The 15,280-nt window shown below is 41.4% G+C and overlaps 3 protein-coding genes across 3 annotated transcripts in view; 2 read left to right on the forward strand and 1 right to left on the reverse strand.

The window, feature by feature from the left end:
• Positions 1-4,480, forward strand: part of LOC109416118 (contactin-1a) — a 128,672-nt gene extending 124,192 nt beyond the window's left edge. The window contains exon 6 of the mRNA XM_019690086.3: positions 3,256-4,480. Coding sequence (XP_019545631.2) covers positions 3,256-3,284 — 29 coding nt within the window. The 3' untranslated portion in view covers positions 3,285-4,480. The remainder of the gene's footprint in view (positions 1-3,255) is intronic.
• Positions 4,481-10,392: 5,912 nt separating this feature from the next.
• Positions 10,393-10,859, reverse strand: LOC115256752 (uncharacterized). The gene has a single exon (XM_029855700.2). The coding sequence runs from the start codon at positions 10,834-10,836 to the stop codon at positions 10,393-10,395; it is 444 nt and encodes a 147-aa protein (XP_029711560.1). The 5' UTR covers positions 10,837-10,859.
• Positions 10,860-13,533: 2,674 nt separating this feature from the next.
• Positions 13,534-15,087, forward strand: LOC109397889 (RNA-binding protein NOB1). The gene is made up of 2 exons (XM_019670230.2): positions 13,534-13,693; positions 13,761-15,087. Exons 1-2 carry the CDS (start codon positions 13,631-13,633, stop codon positions 15,027-15,029), a joined length of 1,332 nt encoding a protein of 443 aa, XP_019525775.2. The 5' UTR covers positions 13,534-13,630; the 3' UTR covers positions 15,030-15,087.
• Positions 15,088-15,280: the final 193 nt, after the last annotated feature.

The following is a 15,280-nucleotide window of genomic DNA, read 5'->3' on the forward strand; positions in this document are numbered from 1 at the left end:
GTGAAACGTCAAACGCAAAGAAAAACAATGCGTGCGCCTCGGTTGTGAAAGCTACAACTATAAAGATTTAAGATGATCGTTAAAAAAGTGGTCGATTATAATTTCACTAGTGTTACGTTTGTTCGTATGAGACAAAGCTATGCCAAAGTAACACTAATTTCTGTTAACACTGTTACACAAATCACTACCACACAGGCATATGGATTGGTCAATATAATCATGACGAGATGACATGATGATGTTCGTGGGAGATATCGTCTTTTTACAGTGTGTGGTCAGATGCCGATATGCAAGCGTCATTAGAACCTTACAAATGTGTAAAAAAATGTAAAAAGTTTGTTTTATTTCTCCATTGAATAGGATGATGTCACCACAAAACTTGCTCACCATCATCATTTTTTTTACATTTCCTCTCATTCTTCATTTCGCTATTTTTCTCAAAACCAAATTCCTTTTTCACTGAAAACCCAGCCAATCAGTTTGTTGATCCACACTAATGAAAAACATGTTCTTGTCAAACGCCTTCTAAAACGACACTAAAAATGAAAATAAAAACATTCGAGTGAGCAAAAGTTCGCAAAGAACTCATTAAATAGTACGCCACTTTTTATATTAAAAAGCGGCTCCCATATTTAGGCGATATCAAATGAAAATGTATCTAAAATAGGGTATTATATAAAAGCTAATTGTTGGAAAAGAAGAAAAAAAAATATTGTCACTCACAAGCTGCTTGACCCTCGCTCAATGTGAACCTATATCTATGTACTATGTATTCTGAAATGCGTACTTGGCTTCAGACTTCGGTGGTAGTTGAAGAAAATTATAGAAAACAAAATCCGAGCCCAATCCCAATGCTTGATAAGTTTTCGTTTCTCATTTCGAACGGTTATTTACCTGCGCCATCTGACAGCAAATACAATTACTCAATCTACCAACTCATCTCACCGATCTCAAAATCATGCAAAACTATTCTCAACAAACTAGATTAAGTATAGTACACACAGAGAAGGGAAATACAATTGCTTAAAAAACACAAACACTTCATATCAGAATAAAAGAACAATTATCGATCGACGTGGATATATGCAGAGGGACGAGGGAAGCGAAATCGACTGTACAACATTTGGTGAAAAAGGAAAACTTACGAGACAGGAACACATCAACCGGCGGTGATGTATGAAACTCTATATTTTGTACCACTGTGAAATTGAACAAATGACAAAAAAAAACGTAAGGTAGTGTAGGGCAAAAAAAACGAAAAAGAAAATACGGCGGAAATTATGGAATCTAATCGGATTGGTGCGCGATCGAAGCAGAGAGCTGTCTATATATTGTACTGCACACTATTTTTTGTACAACTATGCGACGTAGATAACTATTCAATTGTATTTGTAACACTAATCTATAATGACGGCGATTGAAAGATCGATACATGTATGCTACTAGCTAGTGCTGTAATATAAACAAGCCTCCCAATAATGTCCCTGATGGTGAATGCCGAGTAGTAGAGAAAAAGGACAGGTAAATCGCGAAATTTAATGTGTTGGCAGTTTGAGGACAAATAAGCATGTTTAGTATGGAATCTCAGTAGGCTACGTTATGGTAGTGAATCATCTGAACAGCCAGCGCGCCTCTCTCCATATCACTCCATTTCATACGACTGTGCACAAAGATGACCTTACTGTGCCGAATGAACCGAATGAATTTATTTGACATCAATGTGGTGAATGCGTGGACGAGTGAAGTGATGAACATGGAGTTCATCAGGGAGAGGAACACTTACTTGTTGAGAGTTACATTCACTTACTTCTCGCAGTTCAGAAGCGTATTTTGAAAAACTGTTTTACGATAATGCGTTTTTGAACTGCGTTAGTAGCACGTGATTGTAATTCCTTGCAAGTGAGCGTTCCCATATGTGGAGTTCACTTATAAAAAAAAAATGCAAGAAAAAATGTCACTAATCCACCGATGAACCGAATTCACTCGGTCCGAGAATGTTAACGCTAGAGTGGGGAATTGGACGATTGTGATTGGAAATGGCCCCGCTCTAGTGTCAAAACTCTCGGACCGAGTGAACTCTGGTCACCGGTGGGTAGGTCCCATTACACGTGTTCACTTGTAGGATGTGTGATTGTGCTATGTTTATTAGGAATGAACTCAACTCCTTAGCCACTTTGCACAGCAATGAACAAAGCATATGAGTACTCTATCATTTTATTGTAGTGTCAGCGATTGTTGAATATGTGATTTGATTGACAATCTGTTCACGTTACATAAATATAAAGCAGCTCAAACGGGTGAATTGTGGGTATGTAATGTTCACTACTGCGTGGATATGGAGAGTTTAAATTGTGGGTTCATTTTCAGTAAGCAGTTTACCATGGAAATGTCAAAGACCACAGAAAGAGGATGAACGTGGATGAACTTATAGTCGAATGAAAATATATGCTTTCATCTGTTTTTATTTTTTGGAGAAGAGTTCATTTTTATTCACTTTCAACGAAAGCAACTCTCCGATTCACTTCAATCTGCCATTTGATTGAGTTCATCGATGAATAAGCAAGTTTCTATACTCTAAAACCCACCCACACGAAACAAATGCTTGCTTTATACTTCTATCACATTGATTACGTTCCTTACATCCTTTTTTCAGGCACCGTGCTTCAATTTCAGGGCACATTTTCATCAACATTTGTAAATTCTCGATTCGACACAATTTTTGCATGTTTCAAGTATCAAAAATTCACCATTTTTTTATTCCTAAAGTTCTCTATTTTCGGGATGAATGGACCAACACTTAATAGGTACAGTGCGTCAGGTTCTCAAAACACACACACCGAAGGAAAATCACACTCCGAAAACGTTACTTTTCACTTCTAGCGCCACCGCCATGGACATTTTCGATCACACCTAATATTTGCAAGTTTCTTCAAAATACAAATCACTGAAAAATGGAATGCATTGCATGATTGCGCCAATCGAGCCAAGGTTGTATATTGTTGAAATTTTTTCCAGCTCACTCTTCTTCGCAAATTTCACACCTTTTTTCGCTCCTCTAATTCTCGTTTTACGAACGTTTCTCAAAGCTCAATTGATACTTTCTCTCTCTTAGTTGAACCGAAAGCATTCGAGCTTTTCGTTTGTTTTAAAAGTATCCCAATCCGATCGCCTTATTTCTGTTCTAGAGTACCGTTTCTTCTTTCTTCCACGAACCAGCCAAATTTGTAATAATCTTTCGATTTGTTCTTTCTCTAGGTCTTTCAGAAACAAACGATTTCTTTTGAATCAAATAAAAAAAACCCAACCCACGGACCATAGTAAATATCGGTCTCAAAATCCACATATACGATAACGAAATGAATTCCAAAGAATCCCTAAGCTTCAATATAAAAAGTGATATTTGATCAATTTTTACTACAAATATAGACTAACACCACTTAAGTAAGAACTATAATCAATTGACACAACTGGCGGGAACACAACCTTAATCGATAAGTTTTACTTGAATCGAATCTATTCTAAATTAGTACCGTTAAGGAACTTTTTCCGAAATCAATTACTATTATACGTCACTTGTACTGTACATAATATTTATCACACCGTTTCAATATTAAAGCAACTTATTCATTTGGGTTCAATACCCGTAAAAGTTTCTTATGAAAGGTTCTATAGGCTTAATGATACACAGTACATTTCAGTGCAAACTAGATTAATCCTGAGTAGCATTAGGATACATACATATTTACAGTGTATATCGCGGTAGCCATGCGAAACCAAAACGATCAATCGGTATGACAACGCATCTTGCTGAGAAGACATTGGTGATAAATTCAAACACAAACAACCAACTAAAGTGAATTTGGCAGCGCAATTGTGAAAATGCATTTCACTTTCAAAGTCTACCCTAAAAACATCACTTTATCGCTAAACAGGAACTTATCTTCGCTTCTGGTTTAATCTCTACCTACGTCATCACTATTCATCATCTATCTCAAACTCATGAAAATAAAATGCTTGCATAATCTCATGGCTAGCGCAAAACTATCATACTACTTAAGAAATTAAACAAAAGCTTCACACGCATCATAAAGCTCTCTTTGTGTCATTTTATGACAGCTACCGAACTAACTAATCCAACATGTCACTTACATGATCGAAACAGTACGGAAACACCTTCTTAAATATCTTTTGAGCACCACTACCACCACCAACTACCAACCATCACGCAGAAAAATAGCAAAAAAATAGTACCGGAGAGCATCAGAAATGAAAATGGAACACAAATTTAAGTACTAGAGCAGAAACTCAACAACAACAAAAAAATAAAAACGTTAATCATTCACAACACAATATGAAAAGGAAGACAGTTGTGTGACAAAGCATAAGTATTATTATGGACAAGAACATCACATGTAAACGCCAGTGTCTTACATATTTTATTACATTTTCAAAATAAATAAAGGCTGTTGAGGAATGCGTTTGTGTGCGAGTGTTGGCGAGAGGCTGATTTCGATCCGAAAGTGTCCCTTTGGTTCAGTGTTTACAACAGTTACCGCCATGTTCGGACGTGTGTGTCAATCGCGAAGCGAACAAGTCGACTGGATGTCGTCAGTTTTTATTTCATATAGTCTTGTACAGTACAGTAGACGTTCGATAAGTGCAACATGTTTACGTTTCACTTCTTCTTCTTCTTCTTTATGACTCTACGTCCCCACTGGGACTTGGCCTGCCTCACTTCAACTTAGTGTTCTTTGAGCATTTCCACAGTTATAATTGAAGGGCTTCCTTTGCCTTCCATTGCATGAATTTGTATATTGTGAGGCAAGTACAATGATACACTACGCCCAGAGAGTCGAGAAAATTTTCCCGACTGGAACGGGAATCGAACCCGCCGTCTCCGGATTGGCGATCCATAGCCTTAACCACTAGGCTAACTGGAGACGTTTCACTTACCAAATGAAAATCTTGCAGTTATCGCACCGCTATCCGTCAAAATGAAATGTCAACAACGATGCGATGTTTTTTACAGGCACTTTTGTTGAAATGCGATGTATTTAGAATGCACATTGGTTGCATGCTGCAGCAACTGACAGTTATGTGACTGTTGTATTTTCGGATAGTCGCACAGAGTAAGAACCAAGGAATTGGCATCCCTATCCCACCAATGCAATGTTTTCGTAGCCAGCATAACAGCGGCTCAAGCGTAGGGCTCAAGCTGACAACCTATCTTTCAACACAGCAGCATAATTTTAATGCAGGGTAAGAAAACAAGAAGACCATAACAGTCCCCTGGTAAGAACACGCGTTGATCACAGTAACGATAACAAACGAATGCCAGTTTATTCTTGTGTGTCATGGTATCAATGACATATGAGCATGGTGGACTGGTAAAGGAAATATTATAACAATTCTTCCTCCCTAACGATGATTGCTTGATACATTGAGAGTTAGTTAAATTCAGAGATCGAGTCTATTCGGTGCTTTCCTAACTCTGTTAGACCTTCTGATGTCCGTATCTCCAGTCGCCGATGCATTGGTGGGTTGAATACAATGTGCTTGTGTCGGTCTTTGACTTTGACTTGGACAATGATTGCGAGAGTGTTCGGGATCAGCCAAGGATCAGCGCTACTGACAGGGTAGAAAGGGTCTCGAGATTGATTATTTCCTGTTGGATCAACCAGTACCTCAGATATGCATTCTTGTGGCGGTGGCAAAGGAATGGACGGCCGAACAGCACTACTAACAATAGGAAATTCTAACTGAGACTGCTGATTCACTGGACCTGGTCTGATTTGGTCAATATGACGTTTTCACAACCTACCATCATCAAGTTCGATCATATATTGCGGAGATTCCAACCATTTAGACTCCTGCGCGAAAATTAGTTACGTGGATTTTTTTCGCGTGGGCCCACAGATATGAAAACAGAACGCTTGCTATTGAATATTCGACGCTGAGTTGTTATGTTTACACCTTTGGCGTTAGTTTTTCATTGTAAACAAACAATTGTAACGCCACTACGCTAAAAAATAGGCAAAATATTTTTTTGCGCTGGAATCTACAAATTCCCGCAACGGGCAATAATGCAACTTCCCAACCTTTTCCGAAACAACATCACAGGGAACACCAAACCTCCATCTATCCGAATGCGAAAGAATGTCTCTGGCAGCTACTCTGTCATTTATGTTAAATGAACGAACTGTCACCTCTTCTCCCCTCGAACAGAAATGCTTGTCGTCACGGTCGCTTATGGGAACCAGTAGGTCTATACGAGATCTCATCTGCCTCCCGAAAACCATCATCGAAGGACTCTTTCCAGTAGCGGGGTGGAAAGTTCTTCTGTAGGCCATGACTATGCTGTGCAGTTCCTTTTGAACTTCTGATCGTGGACACTGTAGGGCCTTTATTTTGTCCTTAAACGTTTGAACATATTGTTCGGCTTGGCCGTTTGTGGCTGCAGCCATGGATGATAAGGCGCTCCCATTTTGTGCATGATTCCATTTTTCTTCAAAAAATCTTGAAATTGTGCAGATGTGAACCAAGATGTGAACTGCGTACCTCGATCCGTGACCAATACCGTTGGCAAACCAAACGTGGCGAAAAACTCGCGCATTCGCTCAATTGGCTTCTTTAGCGGTGTTGAGATAATTCCATATTCAGAATCTGCATGCAAAACTGAGCCAAAATCCAAATTTTCATGAATTTTGGTGCCCGGGAACCTATTTAAAAATCAGTTTGAAGTTTGTATGGGAGCTATTTGTCGAATCACCCCTCGACGCATTTTGTACTGGGCGGAGCTGTCAAGCAGTTGGCCCGCTGTCAAAAGGTGATTTCGAAAAATCTCTTCAAAAGCGATTTTAGGTACCAAAATGAAGTCCTAAAAATCTGAAAAAAATCATGGTGGTTCAGAAAAAGGTGCTCTTTTGTATAAAATCAAAAAATCAATACATTTTTCTTAATTTAAAAACCCAATTGTATAGTATCAGTTGACATGTCAGGGATAACCTCAACCTCAGGTCATTTACTATAAGCACAGAGAACAGACATCCAAGTCCAGTTCCAAAACTGTGTAAGGAATTTAACGGCCATTTGAAATCGGCAACACAAGTGGCAACATCGTGGCGCTGTAATCGGTTAATTTCCCTACTAATATAATTCACCACTTGAAATGTTTCAATTCACCATTGACTGTGGCTGATGGAGTATGACGAAGCAACTCGGTAGCAGGGACCAATTGTAGTAGTATTGTAAGTATTGAATTTGAAATAAATGTTTAGTTTATATTGAGCACTCGACACTAGGGTGGCCCACACTTATATGAAAAACAAAATTTTCGAAAAATACCAAGTCTTACCTCCTAAATCAGTTGTTTTGGACTCCCAGAAGCTACGTTCAAAATTAGAGCAAAATCGGTTGAGCCTAAGGGGGCGCTCAAAACGCTTGAAGTTTGTATGGGAAAACTTGGTCAAATGTATGCAGAAATATTAAGTTTTCGAATCTTGCCGCTAGGTGGCGCTGTAAACGTTCAATAATCAAACCCTTTGGTATTATTGTAGGTGACTATATGCCAGAGAACTTTGTCGAAGACCGCGAAGTGATCCGACGGCTGTGAAAAAAGTTATACCCTAGGCAAAGTGAGGCAAAGTATTGAGATTTTATTATTGATATTATTCCTTTACATGTATTGGAAAAATAATATTGTCGGGCCGCCACCAAACCGGACTTCGCACAATCAAGTCGCGACGCGACCCAACTCGCGACGTTTTTTAATCATGTCAAATGTAGTGCGCATCCTTATCGTTGTTGTCAGCAACACAGCGCACTAGATGCGAAACAGTTGCGACACTTGTGGACCAAGAAAATGGCAATTTTTGATTGAATGTCGGTCTTGATTCCAACCGGATAGACAATAATAAAGTTTATCCTCACTTTTCCTAGGGTATAACTTTTTTCACAGACGTTGGATCACTTTGCGGTCTTCGACAAAGTTGTTTGGCATATAGTCACCTACAATAATACCAAAGGGTTTGATAATTGAACGCTTACAGCGCCACCTAGCGGCAAAATTCGAAAACTTAAAATTTCTGCATACATTTGACCAAGTTTTCCCATACAAACTTCAAGCGTTTTGAGCGCCCCCTTAGGCTCAACCGATTTTGCTCAAATTTTGAACGTATCTTCTGGGAGTCCAAAACAACTGATTGAGGAGGTAAGACTTGGCGTTTTTCGAAATTTTTGTTTTTCATATAAGTGTGGGCCACCTTACTCGACACCTACGGTTGTCTTTCTTTGACACTTCAATAGGCTATGGGCCTTTGCTCGATTGGAGTGGTTACCGCAGCAACCGATAAAAACAAGAGTGAAAATTTTTCTCAAACCTTAAGATTTTTTTGACCGTTTGAAGAAAAGTGAAAATTTCTGCAGCGGAATGGAGCGTTTGGGCATCGCCAAGCACAACGGAGCGAACTATTCGACATGGAAGACGAAGGTGGAGTTTCTGCTCATCCGGTAGGACGGTTTGGCGGCGATTTCGGGCTCATTTCCTTGCTCAGTTTCTGGCTTGCATCGAACGGGATTGCAGTCATTCATTCCAAACCGTTCGAACAGTTGCTCGACACGCTAAGGTCAGTTTACCTATTTTTCTAAAATATGGGTAAATTTTAATCAAATTTGCGTAAACTTTACGTAAATATGGGTAAATAAAACTCATATTTTGGAAAAGTGTACATTCGCATTTATGGGTAATATTTACGCATATTTGGGTTACAATTTTCTCATATTTAGGAACACAATACCCATATTTGAGTCTGGTTTACCTATATTTGAGTATCATTTACGCATATTTGCGGTTGTGCACTTTTTGGAAAAAAGGTAAACTGACCTTAGCTGCATTGCTTCCGCAAACGTTTGCGGCTCATCGAGAAATACATACCTGAGATCAGCGTTGCCAACCTTCCAGATTTATCTGGATTTATCCAGATTTTTGAGGTCTCATTTTGCAAAAATCTGGAAGATCCAGACATTTTTTTTCGGGATTTGTAAGGTTTTTCTTGGAATTTGTAAGGTTTTCCCCGGAATTTGTAGGGTTTTTTTACACGATCCAGACTTTTCCAGACAAAACTTCCTAAATCATCCAGATTTCTCAAAAATTGACCTGGCGACACTGCCTGAGATGGGGAAATGCTTTGAGGGACGGCACTGAAGCTCAACTGAAAATCATTGTACTTGCCTGGGATACGGCGCTCCCTGCCACTGCGCATTACCACATATTGGGGGTCCTCTGGTTGTGGAGGGAGCGCAATTTGTGATGGGTCCGACAGCACTTCGCCGCCAGTTTCATTTGCTGGTAAGGGAAGATTCAAAAATTACGTCCATCGTTTTTCGGGATTTCTAGACCCCCCCCTCCCCCCTCTGTCACGCAATTTCCCTATACCCAATACACGTACTGTCACACTTTTCTAGACCCCCCCCCTCCCCCAAATGTTGGACGTAATTTTTGAACGTTCCCTAATGGTTCTGCTACGGTAGCTTCTCCACCTTGCTCGGATTCCGGGTCGGTGTCCACTGATGCCATCCGAAACTGTAGCATCTCTGGTTCGGGAGCTTCCAGTCGTTCTTCGCTGCTGCCTTCGTTCAGGAACACAACGTCCCGACTTACCTTCCTGGATTTCGGATTGTAGACTCGATAACCTTTCGATCCCGCTGCGTATCCGACAAAGATGCCTTGCTCCGATTTCGGATCCCATTTCTCCTTTTGTACCTTCGGTATGTGCGTCATCACAAAGTACTTGCTGCCTCCTACGGAAGTCGTTTCCATGGGACCACATAGTGGTTTCTGCTTTTAGTGGTGTTGCGTGTACGTACACGTTGCATTACACGGACACTACCTGAGTTACTGGTGGAAAATAGTAAACAAAAATCAGCTGTTCCCGGCAAAATCAAACGGGCATATTTTCAACCAGTAGATTTGCGTTAGTGTTCGTGACGCCGCGCTGCGAAACCACTATAGATCACTGTGGACGAGTTCCAACACCTTTGCTGATCTGGCCCCTTTGAATTTAAACGGTTGACGTTGATGCTTCCCTTCCAAGCACGGAATGCACGTCGGCATATCGGATTCGTCGAATTGCACACCACAGACCATACTGCGAAGTTGCTTCAAACTGTGTGCATTCAAGTGTCCCATGAGGCGATGCCATAAGGCTCCATTGAGAATGGCAAATATCCCAGAACTATAAAAGCACTTTTTTCCCAAATTATCAACAAATCAGAGAAAATAAGAATGTCCGATTGTTTATTTAGTCAATTATGAGAATCGGACACACGGGTTTTGTTCGCTTTTTTGTCATTCTGGAGAAAAGTGCTTTTTCAGTTCCGGATAAAATGCGATTCTCATTTGAGCCATAATCCGATGTCCTCCTTGGGCGTCGCGATGCACGATACATTTCTTCCGGTTTGGCGGAGACGATATAGTCCGCCTTGCTGATCACCAACAGCCACAATCCGACCGGTCTGGTCGAAAACCTCACACACGTCCTTGGAAAACACCACCTGATGACCACGACTGCAGATCTTGTGCACGGATAAAAGATTCATCGCCAGTTCCGGAATGCACAGCACTTCCGAAACATCGAGCACTTCGGTTGCATCACTCAAGTCGGCTTTGATTACCACGTTGCCCTTAGCAACGACTGGTGTCTCCATGTTGTTTGCAACTATGACACTATCACTCACCTCTTCTGCTTCTTTCAGGATTGCTTTTTCGCGACACATGTGTGACGACGTGCCGGAATCGAAAATCCACTCACCCGGACTTTCACGACGATGTTGGACCATGAACGCCGAGTGTCTGTCGAACTTCTTCGGTGCTTATTGTTGCCCGCCGCTGCGGTGTGCTCGTGGTTCCATTTTGCCTTCTCGCTGGCACTCTGAGGCGTACACCGGAAACACTTCACCACAGACAAACAGACGTAACACTTGCGGAATTTCCATCGACCACGCTTCCCAAGTAACCACTAAGCACTAGCGTAAGCGGTCTAAAGGTCATACAGCAGCTTTTTTGTGTCAATAGGCTCAGTAGGAAATTTTCAAATGCTCTCAGGCATTATAAATAATAAGCACTGAAATGAGCCGTATATTAGTATATGACGCTATGCTATAGTGCTTATAAACCCAGTGTCTATCAGCCGAATAAGAAGCCTGACAGTGCTGTTAAAAGGCTTGGCGTGCATAACGTTTATATCAATCAAAGCTGATTTCAAGCAAAACAAAACTGATCCGAAGCAAGACAATAAAATCTCCTCGGAAATTTCGTACGTTCGATAGGGCGGTGGAAGCTTGTCGTCGGACACTTCAAGCATTAAATGGAAACAGAAAATGTATAGCTGCTTCCTTGATTATGATATAAATGCATCGGATGTTTACCTGTAGAGTTTCAATCTTTTTTCCTACAGACGAACACCAAAACTAATCGATGGGCCCCATTTTGATTTCTCTTTTTACGGAACCTCGTCAACCTCCCAAGCTTCCCTAGCTGCACCTCCTGCAGATGTCTCTCCAACCTCCATAAAACCATTTTATACATTTCCAATGCGGCCACATTGTGCCCGATTTCAGATCCGAACATCGGATCATCCGGAACATTTGGATCGGAACATCAATACTGTCCCAACTTGTTGCCTTCTTTTCCTTAAATACGGAGCTGAGCAAACCGATCTCTTGGTGCATCGATGGAGCAGATGGGAAACGTGACGACATCCACTCAAGACTAACAACCCCGAGGACATCAGATCGAATCTGGATCAGGCCGTAAAAATCTAAGAAAAGTAGACTTCGATGGAAAACATTCGGAGAAAAAAATAAAGAAAGTAAATAACTTTTTTTTCTTTTTTCTTAACCCATTTTTGACAACTCTTTCACCAGAGACTCGGTAAGCAGATTGAAGCTGGCCGTATATCAGCCGAATATTTCGCCAAAATTGGCTTTTAAGCAGATCTATTATAGGATGTAGTTCTAATGAGCTCTGTTAACATTGCTCTTCGTGTGGATATAGAACCAACTTGGTGCCAATTTTTACGGCTTAGTGGTTACTTGGGAAGTGATTCGCCTAAAAAGTTAAACTAAGCCAAAATTATACGAGACTATTTTAAGTAACACTATGTCACAGAGAACAGACATCCAAGTCCAGTTCCGAAACTGTGTAAGGAATTTAACGGCCATTTGAAATCGGCAACACAAGTGGCAATAGCGTGGCGCTGCAATCGGTTAATTTCCCATACTAATTTAATTCACCACTTGAAATGTTTCAACTCACCACTGACTGTGGCAATATGGTATTTGGTGGCGTTAGTGTTGTAATCGTGTATTGGTTTGCAATCATACTCAAGTAAAGCTTCAAATCCTTACACAACTTTCCGAATGAAATTTGTTCTAGCCTGGATGTCTGTTCTCTGTGGTAAAAGAGTTACTCAGAATTTCTCAGAGTTACTCTCGTTTTCACAGTGTCTTGCCCCTAGCCACGATCGTTTTTGATGCCAGCGGGTGCCGTATCCTCAAGAATTGGGGACTACGAAGGTGATGATTTTGTTTGCGGTTTTCTGTGAGAAAGTGAAGGAGGGAAGATTTTTTGCTTTTTTTTTCACTCATACTCTCATAAGAAACCCCGTAGGAAGAAAGAGTGTTTCCCGGCTCATCAACCTTCGTAGTCCCCAATGAGAAGGTCATCGGTATACATCGCCGCTCTCAACAACATCGTTTAGACAGGTTTTGGTACCCACTTTCTGGTCGGTTTACCCTAACTTGCTCCTGATTTTCGGGTATGTGGCTCGTGTGTAGCTAGTGCTTATTTTGGAAATTACACATTTCAAATGAAACTGTCGATTTTGATGTTTGTTTCTTTTTGTTTATCACTTTGTACGATATTATAGGTATGTAGTAGCGAAGCAGTGCCGATGTTTCAAGTGATTTTTTAACATAAAAAAGCAATAAAAACAAAAACATTGGACGCCATGTTGAATCGAATGCTGGGTTGCTGATTCTGGCCCTTCGTCATCCCCCTGGTGAGAGCCACGCGATTAGTTATTGTGGATTTACCAGCTACTTGTACTCTACCGGTTACTTAAGTATCCGTTACAAAGTAGCCGTTTTCATATAAAAATCAACTTGATTGTCAAAAAATGAATGTCGCTGAGTAGCTAGTGACAACGAGGAATAGCGCATACAATGAAAATGTTTAAAATCATTTTTAAATTACTCTTTTTATAAAACGGCTACTTTGGAGGCCATACTGAAGCGACCGGTAGAATACAAGTAACCGGTAAATCCACAATACAAAGTTTTTTTTAGCTGATTGGTTGATTTTTGTTTTAAATATTTATTTTGACCATTTTTCACGCTTTCAATTCCAATACTCCCCACACATACGCCAAGTCGCTGTTTCCGGTCTCATCTCGAAGCGTGCCATAAATTTTATGGTACGCAGTCTCTCCGCACACATTGACACTCTCATTAACGCAACAAACGTCACAACAAAGCTGTTTTGTTCTTTGCATTCGATCGCACCACAAAGTTTCACGTGTTAGGAATGTTTTCGTTGTAAAGTTGCTTCAATTTCCCGAAAAATTGCGGTAAAATGCCCAAGTTTACCCATCTGGTGGTCGATACGTCGGCGTTCATCAAAAATGCTCAGCTGCAGGTAAGATTTGAGTCGTTTTCGTTGGCGATAGTCGGGATCTTACGGTTTGTTTTGGTCTTGTTTGCAGGACGTCGCTGAGCACTGCTACACCGTGCAGGGCGTAGTGGATGAAATCAAAAACGATCGCCAGCTGAAACGGCTGGTGGTGCTGCCGTACAGTCTTCAGGTGCGCGAACCAGATCCGGATGTGCTGGCCAAGGTTACCGGATTTGCCAAAAAGACCGGCGATTTCGCTTCGCTTTCGATAGTAGATTTGAAGGTGGTGGCTTTGACGTACCAACTGGAGAAGGAACATGTGGGAACGGAACACCTAAGAGAAGAACCCAAACCGGCCAAGACGGTTTCGTCCGGGCAAAAGCCGCAAGAGTTTGCCGGAACCGGAAAGGTGCTTGGTTTCTATGATGGAAAGAAGGGCGATTCTGGTAGGGAACGAACCGAGACAGAGAGCGAAGGTGATGGGAATAAGCCAGCTGAACAGATTGAAGAAGATGAGCCTTCGATGGAAGTTGAGGAAGAGACCGAACATCTGAAAGAGAAGTTTGCAGAGCTCAGTTCAGAAGAAATTAAGGAACTGGAAGAAGTAGAGCAAGACATTTTGAGAAAAATCGAACAACAGGAGGCGAAGGATGAGGATCTAGAAGCGGAATGCGAAGAAGAGATGTCAGAGGATGATGAGGAAGCAGAGCAAGAGGAAGGAGAGGATGATGATGAAGATGACGATGAAGGCTGGATTACTCCATCGAACATCAAGGAAGTGAAACGAGACTACGGCACAGATCTACTGGAAGAAACGCCCTCCCCCGTAGCTTGTATGACGACAGATTTCGCCATGCAAAACGTCCTAAAGCAGATTGGACTCCATATAGCCGCCCTGGATGGCCGTGTCATCAAACACGCCCGCACTTACATTCTCAGGTGTTACGCTTGCTTCAAGACCACTTCAGATTCAACGAAACGCTTTTGCCCGAACTGTGGCAACAACACCCTGAAGAAGGTGGCCGTCAGTCTGGATGCCGACGGCCAACAGGTGATTCACATCAACACAAGACGTCCCCTAACGGCCCGGTACAAGAACCGGCCGGTGGCCAAATTCGACGGTGGAAAGCACGCCACCAACCCGCTGTTGTTCGAGGATCAACCGCTGCCGCAGCAGAGATTTTCGGCCAAGGCAAAGGCCAAAACGAACGCCCTCGGGGATGACTACACGGCCGGGCACTCGCCGTTCGTTATGCGGGATGTGGACTCGCGGTCGGCCGTGCTGCGAGGAAATTCCAATTTGAAACAGTGGATGAAGAATTACGAGTACGACAACCACCGAAGGGGTTACAAGAAGTAACGGTGGAAGGGCTCGGTTTAGCCGAAAAGTTCAATAAAAGATCATTTAAACTGGCATATATGAGGGTTTAATTATTATTTTGCTTGCATTGGTTTATTTTTTTGTTCGAAATTGTGCAGAACATGTCGAGTAAATTGTTCATCACTCATACACTGAGAAGCATAAAATAACCGAATTCTGAATACACACGCTAAGAAAATGTTACTCTAAAATGAGTAAGATTCACACAAAACTGAGCTAAACTGGGACAG

This window comes from Aedes albopictus, chromosome 1 (assembly GCF_035046485.1).
Source record: "Aedes albopictus strain Foshan chromosome 1, AalbF5, whole genome shotgun sequence".
Classification (NCBI taxonomy): domain Eukaryota; kingdom Metazoa; phylum Arthropoda; class Insecta; order Diptera; family Culicidae; genus Aedes; species Aedes albopictus.